This window comes from Marmota monax, unplaced genomic scaffold (genome assembly GCF_021218885.2).
Source record: "Marmota monax isolate L192 unplaced genomic scaffold, Marmota_monax_Labrador192_F-V1.1 WCK01_AAM20220418_F8-fsc00220, whole genome shotgun sequence".
In the NCBI taxonomy this organism is placed as follows: domain Eukaryota; kingdom Metazoa; phylum Chordata; class Mammalia; order Rodentia; family Sciuridae; genus Marmota; species Marmota monax.
In genome coordinates this window covers 1,190,020-1,210,106 of record NW_026693909.1, presented here as the reverse complement: position 1 = coordinate 1,210,106, position 20,087 = coordinate 1,190,020, and the positions used below count along the sequence as shown (strand labels likewise).

General features: G+C 57.2%; 2 protein-coding genes and 1 long non-coding RNA gene across 7 annotated transcripts; 2 read left to right on the top strand and 1 right to left on the bottom strand.

The window, feature by feature from the left end:
* The first annotated feature begins 108 nt into the window (after positions 1 to 108).
* Hgs (hepatocyte growth factor-regulated tyrosine kinase substrate) lies at positions 109 to 15,753 on the top strand. Of its 4 annotated transcripts, none has more exons than XM_046463355.2 (22): positions 109 to 253; positions 1,529 to 1,613; positions 1,919 to 1,994; positions 2,450 to 2,542; positions 4,048 to 4,171; positions 4,919 to 4,971; positions 5,521 to 5,589; positions 6,446 to 6,570; positions 8,976 to 9,054; positions 9,159 to 9,224; positions 9,387 to 9,482; positions 10,223 to 10,261; positions 10,336 to 10,479; positions 10,576 to 10,635; positions 11,166 to 11,376; positions 11,774 to 11,946; positions 12,024 to 12,164; positions 12,267 to 12,441; positions 14,346 to 14,479; positions 14,557 to 14,676; positions 14,801 to 14,887; positions 15,197 to 15,753. In XM_046463355.2, the coding sequence occupies exons 1-22, from the start codon at positions 217 to 219 to the stop codon at positions 15,305 to 15,307; spliced, it is 2,298 nt and encodes a 765-aa protein (XP_046319311.1). In that variant the 5' UTR covers positions 109 to 216; the 3' UTR covers positions 15,308 to 15,753. The 4 variants fall into 4 exon arrangements, with proteins under 4 accessions (XP_046319311.1, XP_046319310.1, XP_046319309.1 ...); XM_046463354.2 differs by having other exon boundaries at positions 9,126 to 9,224; positions 11,169 to 11,376; XM_046463353.2 differs by having other exon boundaries at positions 9,126 to 9,224.
* On the bottom strand, positions 12,471 to 16,267 carry LOC124105926 (uncharacterized). 2 transcript variants are annotated; one of them, XR_009228521.1, is made up of 3 exons: positions 16,160 to 16,267; positions 14,069 to 14,165; positions 12,471 to 12,968 (listed from the first exon to the last, which is right to left on the bottom strand). It is a non-coding gene; the product is annotated as an uncharacterized LOC124105926 (long non-coding RNA). The 2 variants fall into 2 exon arrangements; XR_009228520.1 differs by having other exon boundaries at positions 12,471 to 14,165.
* A 78-nt stretch (positions 16,268 to 16,345) lies between these two features.
* Positions 16,346 to 19,845, top strand: Mrpl12 (mitochondrial ribosomal protein L12). Its single transcript, XM_046463362.2, has 5 exons — positions 16,346 to 16,502; positions 16,942 to 17,128; positions 17,509 to 17,592; positions 19,174 to 19,311; positions 19,452 to 19,845. Exons 1-5 carry the CDS (start codon positions 16,429 to 16,431, stop codon positions 19,566 to 19,568), a joined length of 600 nt encoding a protein of 199 aa, XP_046319318.1. The 5' UTR covers positions 16,346 to 16,428; the 3' UTR covers positions 19,569 to 19,845.
* The last annotated feature ends 242 nt before the right edge of the window (positions 19,846 to 20,087 follow it).

The following is a 20,087-nucleotide window of genomic DNA, read 5'->3' as shown; positions in this document are numbered from 1 at the left end:
GGTTCTCGGGTTCGCCGCCGCCGCCGCCGCGGCGAACGCGGCCCAATCAGCGCCCAGCGTCAGCGGCCCCCGGAAGGCCTTGCCTCCTCGCGGCTCCCGGGAGCGTGCGGCGACGTGCGGGTGCGCGCGCCGGAGCAGGAAGGCGGAAGCGGAAGTGGGGGCGCGCCAGCTTGCGGAGGGGGAGCGCCCGCGGCGTCGGTCCAGAGCGGGGTCGCCATGGGGCGAGGCAGCGGCACCTTCGAGCGTCTCCTAGGTAACGCGCCCGCCCTGCGCGGCCCCCAGGACCCGAGGGCAGCGCCCGGCTGCCCTCCCATGGCTCCTGGCTGCGGGCTTCGGGTGTGGCCGGGCGCGTCCCTGGGCTCCAGCGAGCGCGGCGCCGCGAGGGTGGGCGCGGGGCCTGCCTTGGGTCCCCTTTCGCCAGCGCGGGGCCGACCGGGCCGAGTCTGAGTCTCGAAGTGGGTGACGGAGCCAGACCTCACGCGGGGCCTGTGACCGCATGTCGGCCCCAAGGGTGGAGCCGGTGGTGTCCTCCCGGAACCTTTCCAGGCCCGTTTGTCCGCCCGGCCCTGAAAGCGTCCCTGGGTTCAGAAGGCCTTTCCGCCCCGGTGGAGGCGCCAGCTGAGCCATCCGAGCCTCCTGGAGAGAGCCAGCTTCAGAAGGGAATGTGTTTAATGTGCGTGGTTCTTTCTCCTGGTGAAAACGCTCTGTTTCTGGGGACAGGCGCCCGGGTGCTGTCACGATCGGCTCCAGGCTGCCTCCTTCTGAAGCGTGCTTTTGGCAGAGACCTCAGATGGAACATTCCTTGCCCGTAGGACAGGCAGGCCCGGCATCACATGCTCATGGGATGGTTCAGCGCTTCAAGGTTGGAATCAGAAGCTTGCTGAATCAGTCCCCAAGTGGACCCCTCTGTGCTGGGGAAGGTGATGCGGTAGTTGAGTGGTAGCTCCTCAGAGAGCCTTTGTCCGAGGCCACGCGGATGTGGAGAGAAGAGTGTCAGCTGTAGAGTCCTCTGGAGTCAGTTGTGCCTTCCTCAGAGCCCTTGTAGAGGACTGGAGTTCATGTTACAAGCCTCCCCATGGCTTGTTCAGCTAATATCTAGTTGAAGGGTTAAAATATCTGAATGACAGGGATTCTGAAGGACTAAGTGAGTCTTCTGAGAAGCAGCAGAGCTTTGCATTTCAGAATGAATCCTTGCTGTGTGTGTGGCAAGCTATACCCCCTGCCTGCTTGGTTTTCTCTGTCTGCAGGGACATAGAAGTGCCTAGCTCAGGGGGTTGTGTGGGAATTGGTTGAATCGAGTGTTTGAAATGGCACCTAATGTGTAACAAGCATGTCACAGCGTTCCATTTGCATCTTGTTTGGGAAGGATGGTCCTTCCATGGTGTGCTCTGGAAGGATTTTCATGTGGTTTTCTATTCAGTCCAGATGTGTAAAAGGGAAGAGGCAAGTTCTCTTTTCCTTTTTGCTGAGCCTAAGGGCTGCCTAGGGAATCACAGACCAAATCCTGAATGACATCTCTTTCCCTCAGACAAAGCCACCAGCCAGCTCCTACTGGAGACCGACTGGGAGTCCATCCTACAGATCTGTGACCTGATCCGTCAGGGGGACACACAGTAAGTGATAAGAGTCTGTCCTGTAAAACGGGTGCAGCCCTGCACAATCCTGAGTACCCACTGATCCTCCAGGATTCAGCTGACCACATGAGACCTCATGTGGGCAATCACATGGTCCACATGCTGGGAGTTCTGATGTTTTTGAACAATTAGGGGATTTTCCATGCAACGTAGGGATACTTGGTTGTGTTAATGTTTGCTTAGAGTTTCTGGGGACCAAACCAGTAGGCAGATATCCCCAACTTTCTTGCTGAAAGTGTTTCCCCCCCGCCTCTCTGTTGCTACCTATGGTCTTTTTCTTTCAGAGCAAAATATGCTGTAAATTCCATCAAGAAGAAAGTCAATGATAAAAATCCACATGTAGCCTTGTATGCCCTGGAGGTAACTAGACCCTTGCTGCTATTCTCTGGCCTTCAGCCTTGAGGGTCCCCACCCCCAGCATCAGGCAGCCTTGTCTCCTTTCTGGGCACACAGCAACAGGTGAAGTCCTTTCTAGCCTTGAGTGCAGTTGTGTGCAGTGTCACTGAGCTTGGTCACCCTGAGGGGTGACAGGGGAAGAAATGATGCCACTGGTACTCTGGCTGTAGTTGGTACATGAGCCCTGAGGGTCAGCTCTCAATTTCAGTTCGTGGCTGCAAGCCATGATATTGTAGGGGTCATGGTATGTGGGTTTGCTGCCTGTCTGTGAAGCTGCCACTTAAGGTTCCTGGCAGGCTGGGTGGTCTGAGAGGCCTTTTGGAGGCCTGCATTCCCATGGGGAGGTGGGTACATCCAGGAAGAGGAGGGGACACTGCCTTGATCGTTGGCCTGACCTTTCCTTTTCTTGGGGTCTGCAGGTCATGGAATCTGTGGTAAAGAACTGTGGCCAGACAGTTCATGACGAGGTAGCTAACAAGCAGACCATGGAAGAGTTGAAGGAGCTGCTGAAGGTAGGCGTCCCCAGGAACCATGAGTCAGGGTTGGGGGCAGGTCACTCCACTTTTCCTGGTGCTTACTGGGCATCTATGACAGGAACAGTACTGGGTGCAGCAGCAGGTGTGAAGCGAGCAGTGGCGGTCCCAGTACTGCTCGCACTTAGGCTCAGACCTGGGAAGACACAGGCTCTGGATTGAAGTCCAGTTGTGTCCGGAGCACAGGGCTGACTCCTGGTTTTCTTGAGGTGCCAGGGGAGGCCTGCCAGAGCCAGGGCTTGGGGCTGAGTCTTGAATGGCAGCGATGGTGGTGGTGCTTTGTATGAGCAGAAGCCTGGAGAGGAGGCTTGGGACGGCAGCCATGTGGAGATGGGGAGATCTGAGCAGGGGACACAGGTGTGTAGCTGTGTCTAGGGGAGAATCAGAAGGGCAGACAGCAGTGGAAGGAGCTCCTTGGAGAGGGTGGGTTTCATACCCCCCTTTGGGAGAGAAGGGAAAGTTTTTCAGACCCCTGGGAGGTTGTCCCCAGGCCCACCTGTAGGGATTGTGATGTGGATAGTGATGCAGAGTGGGGGTGATGTGGCTGTTGTTTGAGGTGAAAGGACATCCCACCAAGGTAAGGCTGCTCTTCCTCTGCTGTGACCCAGGGCCTGGCCTTGTCTCATAGGAGACCCCATCCTGGACCCATGCTTCCCAGAGCTCACCTGCATGTCCAAGCTGACAGCTGGGCTTTTGTGAGGCCGTTACTGTACCTTGGCCAGTTTCTTATGTGGTCCTGGTTGGAGGAGGGGAGGTGTCCTCATGTGGCTGCTGTGTTCTGTTTGTACTGTGGGGGTCCTCTGCTGGTCTGCCCCTCTACTGGGGAGTCAGGGTGGTGATGGGGAGGGAGTGGCTGCTGGAGGACCAGGTTGTGGAGAGATACTTGAGTCCCAGTGTGGATACTGTCACTGTGTCTCCTGGAAGCAGCTTTCTACCCTTTGTCCTCAGTGTCAGATGTCACAGCCTCCCTGAGAGAGCACCAGACTTGAGGCCTGGCTGTGTGCTCACTGAGTGGAGATGGTGTCTCTCTACTGTGTGTGGAGAAGTTTCCTGGGCAATGCCTGCTGCATTTCCCAGGCTGTTACTGGAAGCAAAAGCAGCCTCTATCCTTGGTCCTGAGGCAGTACTTCGTGGCTGGGCCTAGTTGACTCTAGCTGTTTGAGACTGTTAGGAGCCAGCGACTTCCATGGCTAGTCTGGGTCTGTGGGGAGAGGGAAGGAGACATTCAGCTATAGGCTCTCAGACTTGGGGCATTTTAGCTCCAGGGAGTCCCTTGGCTCCTTATAGGGTTTAAAGAGTCATGGCCTGAGCAAGTGTTTGCTCAGGGAACCTGGGCACAGGATGGTGCCTGTCCTGTACATCTCACCCAGACACCCCGCCACCTCTATGCCAGTCCTGTCTGCTCAGGGCAGCTACCTCCTCTCGCTGAGACCTGTGGCAGCGCGAATATCCTAAGACCTTCTCCACTCCTCCCTGCCTTACAGAGGCAAGTGGAAGTGAATGTCCGCAACAAGATCCTGTACCTGATCCAAGCCTGGGCCCATGCCTTCCGGAACGAGCCCAAGTACAAAGTGGTCCAGGACACCTACCAGATCATGAAGGTGGAGGGTGAGTTGGGGCAGGGGGATGGGATCCTGTCTAAGGCGGAAACATTGCTCCAGAAGCCACAGGGCTACCCTCCTGGGCAGAGTCAAACCAGCTGGACCCATAGATGCAGGGCAAAAGAGGATAGGCCAGTCCTCACTGAGTGGCTGACATTGGAAGCAAGGAGGATGGTGTTCTGGGAACTCCACAGAGAGCCCCCGTGGAGGGAGAGTGGGCTTCCACAAGCTCCTGCCTTCTGGACATACCACCCCAGGATAAAAAGACAACTGCATTTTGGGAAGTGATGTGTCCTGGGGGGCAGTGCTGGATGAGTGGCCAAGGAAGACCTTGTAGGCGGCTGCCCTAGGTGCCGAGACTGGGCATAATAGGGAAACAAAAACTGTTGGCTTCTGAGGCCCTGGGGTCACAGCTCACTTGGCTACTGAAGGATAGAAAGGTGACACATACCCAGAGGAGAGCTAGGCCAGGATTGGTCATGGCCCTGTGTATGGCAGCAAGTCACTGGTGGGGTTCAGGTTGGGCTGTGGCTGCTGAGGTGTGTCAGGGCCCCTCGGCTCCATCGCTCTGGCTGTTGTGGCCCTGGAGAGCGGGGCAGTGGTTTGAGAATACATGTAGAGGTGTTAGCTGGGCTCAGGGTTCTGAGGGCTTTGGGCGTCTTCTGGTGGTTTTGTCTGAAGAAACGGATGTCAGGAGTCAGAAAGCAGCTAAATCAGGGTGGGACCTGAAGGTGACTGCAGTCTCCTTTCTCAGGACACGTTTTCCCGGAATTCAAGGAAAGTGATGCCATGTTTGCTGCGGAGAGAGTGAGTCCTGGGCGGGGCACGGCCAGGCAGGGAAGGCCTCTGCGTCTTGTTTGGGCGTGGGTGGGCCAGAGCTGGGAATATAGGCATTCCTTGAGGACAAGATGTGGCTGTGACTCTGCAAGATGAGGTGGGGACGGGGCTGTGTTCATGGTGTCATTGGAATGTAGCTGTTGGGTACTTAACATAAATGCGCAGGGCACAGGATGAGCTCAGTGGGAGAGTGCTCCCTTCCATGCACAAAGCCCTGGTACCATCTCCAGCTCTGCAGAGAAGAAGAGAAAACATATTAGGAGAGCTGGAAACCTGTGGGAAGTGTCACTGCCATGCCTTTGGCAAAGAAAGAAGTCCAATTGGGGGCTTCCTATCTGAAGCAGCTCAGCCCTGGGCCCTGTGGCTCGGGCCACTAGGAGGGGTCAGACTGGTGCAGCTGCTCTGGCCACACAGATCTTTTGTTCCTTTCCTGTCCGTGGGACCTGGGGGAAGGCTCTGCCACCTCTGGGAGCTTGGTGGGGACTGGGGGTGTGGTCCTAAGTTTTGCTGTCCCCATAGGCACCTGATTGGGTGGACGCTGAGGAATGCCACCGGTGCAGAGTGCAATTCGGGGTGGTGACCCGCAAGGTGAGTGCCTGCCCTAAGGGGAAAAGGGGCCCTGTGGCCGAGCCCCTGCTAACTTCTCACATAGCTGGACAGACATCGGGTCACCTGTCATCACTGAAGCCACTGCCCCATTGTCACAGTCCTGTCCTTTCTGCTGAAATGTGGTGGTTTTGGCAGCCATGTAGTAGATGGTCAGTGCCCTCAGCCAAAGTTGGCCTTATAGAAGGCTTAGGCCTAGAGCTACAGACCTGGCCAGGGCTGAGTGACTGACTCAGTGCTTCAGGTGACAGCCCATGTGCACTCTGCTACGTGAGGCTGTTTTCTCCCTTCTCACAAGACCCCTGAGGCTGGCCTGAGGGGTGTAGAGGTCTGAGTAGCCATCCTGGAGCAACATGCTGCACTCAGAGCTCCTGTTCCTCAGGATCCCTGCACCCTTTCTGTTGACTTTGGGGATTTTTTTTTCTTTTTTTTAACTCAGAGGCACTTGGTCACATCCCCAGCTCTATTTTGTAGTTTACTTAGAGACAGGGTCTCACTGAGTTGCTTAGTGCCTCACTGTTGCTGAGGCTGGCTTTAAACTCAGGATCCTCCTGCCTCAGCCTCCCGAGCCGCTGCGATTACAGGAATGCACCACCTCTCCTGGCTGACCTTTGTTTTTAATTCCCCTTATATTCCCCAAACTTGTGACTGAAGTTGAGTCTCTTGAAAATGTTTCTCCAGGGGCTTCATGTTCTCCCAGGCATTTGTTTTGCTTGTCCTTATCTCTTCTCTGCTCCCAGACTGAGGCCCAGCCTCAGTGTTGTCCAGGGTGGTTCTGGCCAGTTGGTGTGGCAGATGCCCCAGCCCTATAACCAGGCCTGCCCCACCCTACTCGCAGCACCACTGCCGGGCATGCGGACAGATCTTCTGCGGCAAGTGCTCCTCCAAGTACTCCACCATCCCCAAGTTCGGCATTGAGAAGGAGGTGCGCGTTTGCGAGCCCTGTTACGAGCAGCTGAACAAGTGAGTCCCCTCATGAGCTCTGCAGGCTGCCTGCCCACCTCTGGCTGAGTGCCCCAGCTCAAGGCCTAGGTGGACAGGGAATGCCAGCCAGAGGGCGGGAGGGGCAGGCCCTAGGCCAGGTGGGCAGGCGGGGCCCCAGAGCCGCCTGACACTACCCCAGCAGGCCAGTTGCTTATTTTTGTTTTTGGTTTATTTGTACTTCAACTTTTGGGGATAAAACTTGGAAAAGTTGTAGGTGTGGCGAAAAGTTGCAGGTGTACTCAGAAGAACTTGGGGGGGGCGGGGGGGGCGGGTGCCTTTGCCTGTGTTCCTCGGCTGTGGGCTCATGGCCAGGTCTGTGCAGCCTGTGTTCTCCCTCCCTCCCGTTGCTTGTGTGTGCACGTGTTCACATATCTGCAGTGAATTGTGGCCCACGTGTCCCTTTGTACCTAAGCGCTCCCACATGTCTCCTGAGGAGGATTTTCTCTGAGGCAGGTCAGCCTTGCTCTCAGTGGGGACATCTGACCTTGCTGTGGCACTAAACCTGCTCTGCTGAGGTGGTTCAGTTTTGCCATCACCCTGAAAGCACCACTGGTGCCCACAGAGCACACTCCATGTGTCCTTGTACCTCCCCACCCCTGACCTGGAACTTTCAGTCTCTGCTGTCCCTGACACAGATGCTTCTGCAGTGCCAGCCATCGTGGCCTGTCTCACGTCTCTGGGTCTGAGTTTACTTTCTGCTCAGGGTCTATAGGTTTTTTGTTTTGTTTTTTGGTGATTCTGGGGGTTGAACCCAAGATTGTTCAACTACTGAGCTACATCCTCCCTTTTTGTTTTGAGGCAGCATCATGCTCCATTGCCCAAGCTGGCCTTGGGCTTGGAGGCTCCTGTCTCAACTCTCCTAGTCACTTATAGGCATGTGCTACTGTGCCTGGCCAGGACCTGCATTTTTGGCAGGAACCCCAGGAATGAGGTGGAGACCCTGTCTGAGTCTGCCCCCGGTCCTGTGGACCTTGACACTTGGTGTGTTGGATCTGGAGATCGCTCCCCGTGTTTGTCGGGTTTCCGCCACTGTGACAAAATTCCTGAGGAAAAAAACCAACTTAGGGAAGATGTATTTTGGCTCAGGGTTTTAGAGATTGAGTCCATGATGGCCAGCTCCATTGTCTTGGGCTTGTGTGACAGAGCAGCCTGGTAGGGAGCATGAGGTGGAGCAAAGCTGCTCACCTCATGGCAACTAGGAAGCAGAGAGAGAGAAAGTAATTGGGGACAGAAATCTCACCTCGGGCACACCCCAGTGATCTACTTCCTCCTCCTGGGCCTCACCTGCTAGAGTTTCCACCATCTCCCAATAGCCTGTTAAATTGTGAATCCAGCCAGACACAGTTGCACACACCTGTAATGCCTGCAACTTGGGAGGCTGAGGCAGGAGGCTCTCAAATTCCAGGCTAGTAGCTCAGTGTTGGAGAACCTTGATTCAATCCCCAGCTCTGACACACAGGAGAAATATGGACTCTAAATGGGTTAATCCATTGATGAGGTAAGAGCCCCTAGATCTGGTCACTGCTGCATGGGGCCCAAGCCTTCAGCACAGCAGTCTCTGGGGACAGTTCAGACCCAAGCACGACGCCTGGAAAGCTCTGTTACCTTGTGATTGGCAAGAGCCCACATGAGCCCGACCAGTGTCCTCTACGGGAGGGCTCAGGGCTCCACACTTGTCTGACTCTGCTCACCCTTCCCTCTCCTCCCCTCTCTGGTCCACATGAACCTGCTCACTCTGGAGAGGGGTCTGCACGTGCTGTTGGAATTCTTTATCTTATTTTTTTTTAAATTTTTTTAGTTGCAGACAGACTCAACACCTTTACTTTATTTATTTATTTTATGTGGTGCTAAGAATTGAACCCAGTGCCTCACCCATGCGAGGCAAGCGCTGTACCACTGAGCCACAACCCCAGCCCTTGCTGTGGGAATTCTGAATGCACTGCAAGTCTGTGGCCCTCAGCCACCACTTGCTCTGGAGAAGGTCTGCATGCTCCAGGTCGAATTCTAGAAAAGGCCTGGTCTGGCTCTGTGATCATGAAAGGTCTTGCAGCCTTTCCTAGAACCTGCTGGGGATGAGGCCTGCTGCTGGTCACAGGTAGGACACCGAGGGCAGTTCCAGGTGTTCTGGCCAGGTGGGATTTTGAGTCACCATTTCCAGGAGAGGGACTATGGCTTACGCCTACTGGTGCCCTGTGGCTGGCTCAGGGTCCACAGCTGCTCCTACTGTTCCCTGGAGCATGGCCTTTGGGCTACATGTGCCTGTGGGATCCCTGTCCTCACTTCATGGGAATAGTGTGCAGGAAGCTCTGGGTGGTTGACAACTTTGGTGGGGATGGGGCAGGTGTCAGTGGACAGTTACCTGTAGCATCCCATCTTGCCTCCAGGAAAGCAGAAGGAAAGTCCACCTCTACCACTGAGCTGCCCCCGGAGTACCTGACCAGCCCCCTGTCACAGCAGTCGCAGGTACGCAGTCCCCCCACAGTCCCCAGCATGCCCCTCCCCTGGGCCTCCCTCACCTGCCCTGCTGTCCTCAGCTACCCCCTAAGCGGGATGAGACTGCTCTGCAGGAGGAGGAGGAGCTGCAGCTGGCACTGGCCCTGTCGCAGTCAGAGGCAGAGGAGAAGGAGAGGCTGGTGAGTGGTGGGAGTCAGCCTTCAGGAGGGGACCCCCAGTTTCCCTGGAGGTGCTAGGCAGTGCCCCGCACTGTGCCTGGGGGCCACACGTGTGTGCAGTGCCCACCTCTCTTGCTGTGCCTTGTGCTCGCCCAGTGACACTGTTTCCCCATTCTGCTTCAGAGACAGAAGTCAACATACAGCGCACATCCCAAGGCAGATCCCACCCCACTGGCGTCGTCGGCACCCCCAGCTGGCAGCCTGTACTCTTCACCCGTGGTGAGTCTGCTGTGTGCCCAGCCAGGTGGCTTGATGCTGCTTATGGGAGGTGGGAGGCAGGTGGGAGGACACCAAGGGCCTGGCTGTCCTGGCTCGGGGCTTCCCTGTGGGGGCTGAGGATATGAACAAAGGCCCCGCAGGTTAGACCCTGTCCCTTCACACACCTGTGCACCCTCAAGCATTAAAGCCCTTGGTCACAGGGCCACCTTGCTCCTCCGGCCAAGCCTCACTCTTCATCAGGCAGGCTGCAGCAGGTCAGGGAAGTCACGTGCAAGCTTTGGGCTCTGGTGGGTCTGGGCCACAGCTGGGCCTCTGGGCCAGGAGCAACCCTACCACTGGCCGGCTGTGGCGCTTCCTCCTTCCTTCTGTCGGCAGGGCCCAGGCAGTGCTGTGTGAGGGCCAAGTGGGCCGTCCCTGTTCTGGCCTGGCCCTGGGAATTAATGGGAGTGCCAGCTAGGTGTCACTTGTGCTGCTTCTAGCAATGTTGCAGAGCCCAGTGGTGGCAATGTCAGAGCCTTTCTAAGACTTTAAGGTGGTGCCACCCCAGAGAGGAGAGGGTGGCCCTGGCGCCTGTACCACGGGGAGCCTGTAAAGCCATGGCTATCAGCACCAAGCAGGCATGGCATGGGGACTCAGGGCCAGGGCCATGTGGCACTACCCAGGCCCCTGCCTGGGTCACTTGGGAGCCTTGTGCTACTCCTCTTGGCTGTGACCCCTCAGGCCTCTCTTTGTCTCCCCAGAACTCATCAGCACCGCTGGCTGAAGACATCGACCCTGAGGTAAGGGCCCTGCATCTCACGCTGTCCTCTCACACTTGCCAGACTATGAAAGTGACCCCTTTATTGCCATGCAGCTTGCGCGGTACCTTAACCGGAATTACTGGGAGAAGAAGCAAGAGGAGGCTCGGAAGAGCCCCACGCCATCTGCGCCTGTGCCCCTAACGGAGCCAGCCACCCAGCCTGGGGAGGGGCACGCAGCCCCTGCCGGTGTGGCTGAGGTGAGAGGCCACTCTGCACTCCTGGTGCCTGTCTCCGGGGGTTTGTGTCCAGGGCAGGCTGGATGGAGGCCCCCTTAACCCTCTGGTCTCTTACAGGCTCCCCTTCCGGAGACAGATTCTCAGCCCATAACTCCCTCTAGTGGCCCCTTTAGTGAGGTAAGTTATGTCTCCCTCCAGGGCCCATTGTAACCGGCAGTCCCGATATCAGCTCTGACCCTGCCGTGCTATGCCTATGTGGCTTCTCAGAAGAGAACCTGTGTACTCTGTGTGGACTTAACATGAACCCCATATTCTGAGCAGCCCAGGCCTACCCAGAGGAGTTCCTCCCTCTCCTTGGGGCTTCTGGGCTTTGTCTGCCTTGAGTCAGACCAGGCCCGTGTTACCAGGGCAGGGGCTCCCAGCCAGCTCCAACCTGACTGTCCCTGAGCAGGTGGACAGAAGCCCAACCTTGGGCCTCATTGCTTTGTCTGTAGACCAGGGATGCTAATGGTGCCTGCCTGGTAGAGCAGATTGGAGACCCAATTAATGGTCTGCTCCAGGCTCTGAGCACAACAGGCATTGTCCAGATGCCCGTGTGCCACCTCCGCAGGGGGTTTGCTGAGGCCTTATAGACTGGCCGGTGCCCAAGGGAGGCTGGCCTAGTCAGCATCATGGCCATGCTCAGCTGTCTGCCTTGTCCCCAACAGCAGTACCAGAATGGAGGGTCAGAAGAGAGCCACGAGCAGTTCCTGAAGGCCCTGCAGAATGCCGTCACCACCTTTGTCAACCGCATGAAGAGCAACCATGTGCGGGGCCGCAGCATCACCAACGACTCGGCCGTGCTGTCACTCTTCCAGTCCCTCACCAGCATGCACCCGCAGCTGCTCGAGCTGCTCAACCAGCTGGATGAGCGCAGGTGTAGGTGCCCGCGCCTTGGACCTCGAGGTTGTCAGCTCCCGGGTGGTGGGGTGTCTGGAGCAGCGCTGCGTGCTCAGCCCTGTCCACTGCTGGACATAGGGCCTGCCCCAGGAGAGCTAGCGCTCCTCTCCTGTCCTTCCCTAAAGCCGTGGGCTCCACCATGGGGCTGCCATGGGAAGTGGCCGCAGCGCAGCGAAGGGCTCTGCCTTGCTGTACTCTGCCAAGCACAGGACTGTCTGTCCCCTCCAACCCAGAAGCCCAGGGCCTGCAGCCCCTAGGGAGGTGGGCTGGGCTAGGCCTTGCTGATTGCTGAGATCAGCTGGAAATGCAGGAGCCCATGCTGACAGGGCTGCCCCTATGCTGTAGTGGTCAGGGCCGTCCTACCCTCTGCCAACAGTGTATTATGAGGGGCTACAGGACAAGCTGGCACAGATCCGTGATGCCCGGGGTGCACTGAGTGCCCTGCGTGAGGAACACCGCGAGAAACTACGCCGGGCAGCTGAAGAGGCTGAGCGCCAGCGCCAGATCCAGCTAGCCCAGAAGCTAGAGATCATGCGGCAGAAGAAGCAGGTGCAGTGGCTGGCCCCACGTGGGGGTGGGGGGGTCCTGGGCCTGCCTGACACCCGCCCACCGTGTGGCTGTCACAGGAGTATCTGGAGGTGCAGAGGCAGCTGGCCATCCAGCGCCTACAGGAGCAGGAGAAGGAGCGGCAAATGCGCCTGGAGCAGCAGAAGCAGACTGTCCAGATGCGTGCCCAGATGCCTGCCTTCCCCCTGCCCTATGCCCAGGCATGTGCCGCCCCACCTGCCCCCTGCTGTATACCCATGTACATCTGCCCCCACCCCTGCTGGCTGAGGCTCTCTCTCACCCCATGTCTTCTTTGTCCCCAGCTCCAGGCCATGCCCACAGCCGGGGGCGTGCTCTACCAACCTTCGGGCCCGACCAGCTTCCCTGGCACCTTCAGTCCAGCAGGCTCAGTGGAGGGTTCCCCCATGCACAGCGTGTACATGAGCCAGGCAGCCCCAGCTGCCAGCCCTTACCCCAGCATGCCTGGCACCACGGCAGGTACCCACAGGGCAGAGGTGGCCCCAGACCACAGCTTTCTTTAGGTTTTATTTTAGCCCAACTTAAACAGAAAGTTGAGAGAATGAGGCAAATAATTTTTTAGATTTCCTAAACATGAACATTTTCTCATGTCTGCTTTTTCCTTCCTCCGCATGTGCACGCCCTCAGTTGCCTTGACAGTAAGGGGCAGGCGATACCTTCACCCAGACATGTTTACTGATACTAGGGCGTGTGCTCACAGGCTGGGAGGGCATCACAGAAGGCGCTAGTGACAATGCACTGCATGTAGGCCCTGTACGGCTCCTCCAGGACATTCATCCCTCAGACATGGGCTGTTTGGCCCTGGCATGTGAGCAGACTGCCCCATGCAGGTGTGTTCTGCCTGAAGGTGCTCTGGGCCGCACTTCTGGCATGGAGGGAGCTGTCAGGTGGGGGACACAGTGTGTTGTTTTGTCCCAGCATGGCCGCTTGACGCCTCTGGATGCATCTCTGCAGACAGTGCCTATTCCTCTGTCGTCAGCAGGTGTCTGAGGAGGGAGATGAACACTCTGCAGATATCTGTACTCCTTAATCTTTTTGCCTCACCTCAGTAGTTCTTGCTAAATTTTGCCTGAATGTATGATTGCTTGTTGTGCTACATGGCCTGGCCACAAACTCCTGGGCTCAAGAGATCCTCCTGCCACAGCCTCTGAGTATCTGGGACTGCAGGTGTGCGTCACAGTGGCTCTTTTTGACCTTTGGCAGACAGTGCCTAATTGTGCCGTTGACTTTCCAGTGGAAGGAGGGGCTTTTCCCTCTCCATTTCTGTTCTTTATGTCAGATGGGTTCACTGGCTCCTCCTTCAGAAGACAATCCTTCATTATCGCTGTTGGTTTTGCTCACACCAGCTTGGGTGGCCTGTGGAAGCCCTGGGCTGGCTCCTATGACTTTGACTGAGGCAGGTCAACTCCATACTCTGCTTGACCTGTCCATTCTTGGACAGCCTGCTTCCTTCTAGTGGAGAGTGGCCTTTACAAGCCATGGTCTGGCTTCTGGGTGTGCTTGTGCTTCTCAGTCCTGTTGGCTGATGAACTTGGAAGTGTGTGTGCCGTGTGGCATGTGAACACGTCCTCATGCTGCACAGAGACCAGAAGCTTATCCCAGTGTCCCCCATCCAACAGTGTGGGGTTTCTTCTTTGTTTTCAACATAGTTATCTATTTGCTTGTTCCCATGAAGGCTGGACTGCAGTGGGAAAGCCACGTCTGGCCAGAGTTGAGCGTTTATCTGTAGTTCCTGTTGTCTGTGACCTGAGGTCAGGGTGTCAAGGTTCTGGGCTCAATGCTCTAGGATCAGCTCCCCCTACTTCCTGCAGTGTGACTGTCTCTCATTTCAAATACAGTCTGGCTCATTTATTTAATTCTACTTTAGAACCATCTCCCATCCTTGTTGGCTTTATTGTCCTCTTTTGAAATTATGAAGATAAATGAAGTTCTAAAAAATCTCAGAGCCAGGCACAGTAACACATACCTGTAATCCCAGCCACTCAAGAGGCTGAGGCAGGAGGATCACAAGTTCAAAGCCAGCCTGGGCAACTCTGTGAGACCCTGTCTCAAAAAGTGTAAAGGAGCTGGGCATAGTGGCACATACCTGTAATCTCAGTGACTTGGGAGGCTAAGGCAGGAGGATTGCAAGTTCAAGACGAGCCTCAGCAATTTAGCAAGGTCCAAAGCAACTTACAAAGACCCTGTCTCAAAAAAAAAAAAAAAAAAAAAAAAAACTGGGGATGTGGCTCAGTGGTGAAGCGCCCCTGGGTTCAATCTCCAGTATCCCCATCCAAAAAAGAAAGAAAACCTCAGAAAAGGGAGTCCAGCCTCCCTGCCCTCGCCACTCCTCAGAAGCAGCTCATCTATCTTGTTTGTCACAGATCCTAGCATGGTGAGTGCCTACATGTACCCGGCAGGGGCCCCCGGGGCACAGGCAGCCCCCCAGGCCCAGGCGGGGCCCACAGCGAGTCCAGCCTACTCATCCTACCAGCCCACTCCCACCCCAGGCTACCAGGTATGTAGACAAGACTGCTCCCCTCCCAGCTGGGCCCAGGTCCTGCCCATTTCCCATTGCACCACTTCCTTCCACAGAACGTGGCCTCCCAGGCCCCGCAGAGCCTCCCAGCCATCTCCCAGCCTCCACAGCCAGGCACCATGGGCTACATGGGAAGCCAGTCAGTGTCCATGGGCTACCAGCCATACAACATGCAGGTATGGTGCACTGGGCAGGACGCTCCTGGTGTTGGGCTTTAGATTGCTGCAAGCCAAGAGGCCCCACATCTGTCAGGGCACGGTGCTATTCTCCCAGTGTCTGGCTTCATCTTACTCTCCACAGAACCTTATGACTACCCTCCCCAGCCAAGATGCATCCCTGCCACCCCAGCAGCCCTACATCACAGGACAGCAGCCTGTGTACCAGCAGGTGAGCCCTTCCCTGTCCACCTCCCCTGTGTTGCCTGATGGGTTAGGGATGAGCGCCTGACTGCTGTAGGGCCATCCTAGGCTGCAGTCCCGTGGGGAGACAAGGTCATGCTTAGGGTCCTCTCAGACACATGAGGACATGAAAGCCAAGGAGACAGGTTCACATGTAGACGGCAGACCCGTGGAGCTGTGTGAAAGCTGGAGCTCCCGGGCTCCGTGCACCATGTTGACGGCTTCTACAGTCCACCTTGTGCTGCAGTGCAGCCCCTGGGAACTGTGGCTCAGGTCTCTCTCCTCTCCTGCCCCACAGATGGCACCCTCGGGTGGCCCTCCCCAGCAGCAGCCCCCTGTGGCTCAGCAGCCCCCTGCACAGGGGCCTCCTGCACAGGGCAGTGAGGCCCAGCTCATCTCCTTCGACTGACCCTGGGCTGGAGATTCAGACCATCCACAGTAACACTACAGTTCAACCGAAACCACCTGTGTCTAACTAGCTGTCTCCCTTGCTTCGTGTGACCCTTCTAGCCCCAGTCCTCGTCCCTGCCCTCAGCCCAGGCTTCTGCCACTGGCTCCCAGCTTTGGTTCTGTCTTGGTCTCTGACTTCTTTCCCCAGGGCTGGGCCTCGGGGACGGGAGCGGGTAGGAAAAGGACCGTCCTCGAGAGTCCTCAGCTCTGTGTGTTGGAACCTGCAAGAGGTGGCTGGAGTGGGGACCCTGAGCCCTGATGCAGCCCGCTCTGGTCTCACTCTGAGCTGGCAGTGAGCTATCCAGGCCTGGTTCCCCACTTCTCAGCAGGGTGAGGGCTTCAGGCTCTCTGCTTTTCAGCTGTCCTCCAACGCAGAACAGAAAATAAAATATATTTCAAAAAGTACTTGCTGTTTGGTGGCCAACATGCCCTGGCTCAGCCCCAGTGGCAGCTGGGCACTGCTTCCGTGTGCTTACTGTGGCTATTGCAAAATTCCTGAGGCCGGACAGTTAGTAAAAACAATTTATTTCTTACGGTTCTGGAAGTTGGGAGGCCTTAGCCTTATTGTAGGTGGGGACTCTGGGGCGTCCCTACGGCGCAGAGCATCACGTGGCAGGGGCATTCGACAGGTGCAGAAGCGGCGACCCACTCGGGAAGAGCCCTTATGCCTCCTTCCTGGAGGTCCCACCTTCAACGCCATAGCGGAAGTGGAGCTAACAACCTGGGTTTTGGTTGCGGCGCAGGAGCCACGGCCGGAGCTGCGGCCCGCTGTGGGTGGGCTCTGCGGCGAGTCTCATGCGGCGTCCCTTACCTCTCTGAAGACCCCGGCGGTCAGGCACGGGATCCTGGAGATCGCAGGACGATTCCCCCGGTCTCCTGCGGGGGGAAAGTGGCAGTCTGCGCCTGCGCGGCGCAGCGCGCCGCCTTGTGGGTAATCTCGGGGCCGCCGAGGCTAGAGTGGCCCGGCCCAGCTCGAATGCCTGGAGGCCTCTGGGCTAGAGCGGCCGCCCAGCTCGCCTGCTCGTGGCTAGAGCGTCGCCTCCGCGCAGAGCCGCGTGTGACCTTCTCGCTCCCGGAGCGATGCTACCGGCGGCCGCCCGCCGCCTGTGGGGGCCGCCCCTCGGGCTTCGGGCCTCCGCGCTCCGTCTCGCCAGGTATTGCAGGGCCCTGGGCGCCATCACTGGGCCGGACGGTGGGGCCGATCGGGCAAGGGGACGGTGGGCGCGCGGCCACCCTCCTGGGCCTGGCCGCGGGGTCCGCTCGGCCCTAGGCGACCTTGGCGTCCCGGTCCCCAGGGTGCAGTCAGTGTGGGTGGCGGCCGGCCGCTGGCCCACCTTCAGGAAGGGTTCTTGTAACGAAATGCCTGGGCCAGGTGACGGAGTTTGCTCGCCCAGAAGCCCGCCGTTCCGGGTGGTGTCACTGCACAAAATAACGGGGGCTCCCCAGAGGAACCCGAGGTGGCTCGGAAGCCACCCACCCCTGGCTGGGCCCAAGGATCGAGGTGGTCTCCCGCCCCGGTGTTGGAGGACCTGCTTGCATGTCTGCGCACCCCCTTCCCTTCCCGAGCTGACGCTGTTTGCATGGGGCGACTAGACCACAGGTGCCAGGTGTCTGTGCCGTGCGACAGATGAGGAGCAGCAGCCACCGAAGGGGTGAGGCGCTGGCGGGGGCACCCCTGGATAACGCCCCCAAGGAGTACCCGCCCAAGATCCAGCAACTCGTCCAGGACATCGCCAGCCTCACGCTCCTGGAGATCTCAGACCTCAACGAACTCCTGAAGGTAACCGGGAGACTCAGCTCAGACGACAGACTCGTGAGGCCTGGGGGCTGCCCTGTCTCTGATCTCTTTTGGGAGTTTGGTAAATTGTCACAAGTGTGCTTCCCAGCCGGCCATGTTGGCATATTTCTCTACCCCCACCTACTCCAGCAGCTGAGGCAAGTGGATCTCAAGTTCAAGGCCAGGCTGGGCAACTTAGCAAGACTTTGTCTTAAATTTTTAAAAAGGGCTGGGGATGTGGCTCAGTGATAGAGCATGTGCAGGGCTCTGGGCTCAATCCCCAGAGGTGCTTCCCCAGGTCCAAGGACTAAGCTAGGCTTTCCCCCCATTAGTACAATTGGAGTGTAACAGCCGTCTACTGAGACTGTTCTCTGTCCCCACAGAAAACCTTGAAGATCCAGGATGTCGGCCTCATGCCGACCGGTGGCATGATACCTGGGGCTCTCCCTGCTGCAGCAGCCCCTGAGGTAAGGCCAGGCCAGTTCTGGACAGAAAAGCCTTCTGTATGCCCAGCTCACCTCCTGTCTCATACTATGTGGCACAGTTCTCTTGTCCTATCTCGGGGTCCTGTAGCTGCCATCCCCTGTGCCCTACACCTCTGCAGGTTCCCACTGTGGGCTTCCCTGCACACCCAGGGAATTCCCTGCCAAGAATGTTTGTGTCACTTGGTAAAATGGGGCAAGTGCTATGGAAAAAACTAGGGAAGAAGTTTATAAAATTTCAAGGAAGTCCTTGATTAGGAGGGAACATCATGGAAAATTGAAGGGAGTTAAAAAAAAAGGTCCAAGCATTCCTGGAGATCTCAGACCTCAATGAACTCCTGAAGGTAAGGGGGAGACTCAGCTCAGATGACAGATTGGTGAGGCCTGGGGGCCGCCCTGTCTTGGTCTCTTTTGGGAGACTGGTAAATTGTCACAAGTGTGCTTCCCAGCCAGCCATGTTGACATATTCCTCTAACCCCACCTACTCCAGAGGAGAGGCCAGATAGGAGGGCTCCCAGGCAAGAGCATGACTTTCTGTGCGAGTGGGAGCTAGAGGGGGCAAAGGGCAGGTAACAGGCTGCTCTGTCCCCTGGGCAGCTGGGAGCAAGTTTGTATTTCTGAAAGGAGCCCAAACCCAGCCTTTGATGGCTGGCTTGGGGATAAGCCTCTTTCATCTGGGTCCCTACCCTCAGGTCTCTTGGTCTGCACCAGGCCAGGTCCTACAGAACACCCCACACTCAGGATGGGTGGTGATTCCACGGGGGCCATCCTCACACTCCCACCTCAGACCTGGGAAGTGTCTTTAAAGGCTTGTTAGCTGGAGGTGCAGGTGGTAGTGGAGCACCTGCCTGGCCTGCTGGCGACCCTGTGAACAACACTTGTGAACACCCAGAAGGCTGCCAGATTCAGGCCCGACACCTAAAGCAAGGGTAGGATTGTCATACGATCCATTGTCCAAACTGGAGTGCTTTTGAGAATGGACAGAGTGCTGTTGATGACCTGGCAGCAGGCCCAAACTAGGGCATCTCACACTGTGGTGCTCATGGTGGCCCTGGCTATTTGTGTGTCACCTCAGGAACACCATTGCCCATCTGTCCCATAGTCTTGCTGGGTGAAGGTCGAGGTCAATGCAGTCAGCTCATCATCCAGCTCATCATCGGCACCTGCCCCTGCATGGCTGAGGACAGGACCAGTACTACTTCCCTGGAACCTTGCACATCTACAGTGCACTTTGGTGTTGCTCACCCTGTCTCATGAGGAGGTTTTTTACGGGATGTGGGGTTCTGCCGGCCTGTGAGGCAGGCTTCAGAGTGGCCCATAGGGAATGGAGTGTTTCTAGGTGAAGGAGCCAGGTCTAAACCCTGACTAGCCTGTGCTGGAGGAAATGCATCCGTTGGTCACAAGACCCCCAGAGGCAGTTTACTCACGACCCAGACTTTGCTGGGGCTGGAAGCTGGCAATGTGCCTGTCCTCGCTCACCTGCACTTCCCATGGGGTAGCCAGGAGAAGCTGCTCCACCTTCGCCCCACCCTTTCTTACCTTGCCTGCTTTCTTCTGCTTCCTAAGGTAGCAGAGGAGGAAGATCTCCCAAAACAGAAAGAACGGACACATTTCACTGTCCGCTTGACAGAGGCAAAGCCGGTAGACAAAGTGAAACTGATCAAAGAGATCAAGAACTACATCCAGGGCATAAACCTCGTCCAGGTGGGCTTCCTGTGCCTGAACCCTCTTCCCTGGGACCAGCATAAGCTGACAGTTACCTGGGGTGGTCCCTTCCAACATGGGCTTGGGTATGGTGGCCTAGGGCTCACAAATCTCTTGACTTTGCTGTCTGTCTCTGGCAGGCCAAGAAGCTGGTGGAGTCCCTGCCTCAGGAAATCAAAGCTAACGTCGCCAAAGCTGAGGCAGAGAAGATAAAGGCGGCCCTGGAAGCCGTGGGCGGCACGGTGGTTCTGGAATAGCCCCACCTCTGAGGACTTATGGACTGGGGTCCCTGGGACCCGGCAAGGCCCTGCCTGCCCTCTCCACCCCCAGCACCAGGCTCCCAGATGGAGATTCCAGGGGGCTGGAGTTACTAGCCCTAGTGGCAGTCTGTCTGGGAGGGACAAGATGGACCTGCTATGGTGTGGGGGAGGGAAGCCACTGCCTGAGCAGAGCGCAGGAGGCCACCTCAGAAGGTATGGGGTTACAGGAGTTCTTCTGGTGGCTGCTGAGAAAAATACACTGTTGAGGCTTGGGTGTGCGGAGTAGTGTGCCCAGGGTGGGTGGTACGAAGGGCCCCTGGGGTGGTGTGGTCGGAACTTTCCCAGGACTGGTCTTGCCCCTTCGCCCCCTCCACCAGGATGTCTGAGTGTGAAGAGGCCTGGGTTAAGGGGCCTGGCAGTACCCTGGCCAAGCTAGGAACTGAGTGGCTGCTGTTGGACAGGCCTGGCCCACCCTCTGGCTGCAGGCCCCTTAGTGCCTCTGCTGTGTAGCTGGCT

Bases quoted from the DNA above. Each gene is read 5' to 3' on its own strand.
- Hgs (XM_046463353.2), top strand. From the start codon at position 217: ATGGGGCGAGGCAGCGGCACCTTCGAGCGTCTCCTAG. The intron at 4,172-4,918 runs GTGAGTTGGGGC...CTCCTTTCTCAG, and splicing joins CCAGATCATGAAGGTGGAGG to GACACGTTTTCCCGGAATTC. The intron at 14,677-14,800 runs GTATGGTGCACT...TACTCTCCACAG, and splicing joins ACCAGCCATACAACATGCAG to AACCTTATGACTACCCTCCC.
- Mrpl12 (XM_046463362.2), top strand. From the start codon at position 16,429: ATGCTACCGGCGGCCGCCCGCCGCCTGTGGGGGCCGCCCCTCGGGCTT. The intron at 17,593-19,173 runs GTAAGGCCAGGC...CTGCTTCCTAAG, and splicing joins CTGCTGCAGCAGCCCCTGAG to GTAGCAGAGGAGGAAGATCT. The intron at 19,312-19,451 runs GTGGGCTTCCTG...TGTCTCTGGCAG, and splicing joins AGGGCATAAACCTCGTCCAG to GCCAAGAAGCTGGTGGAGTC.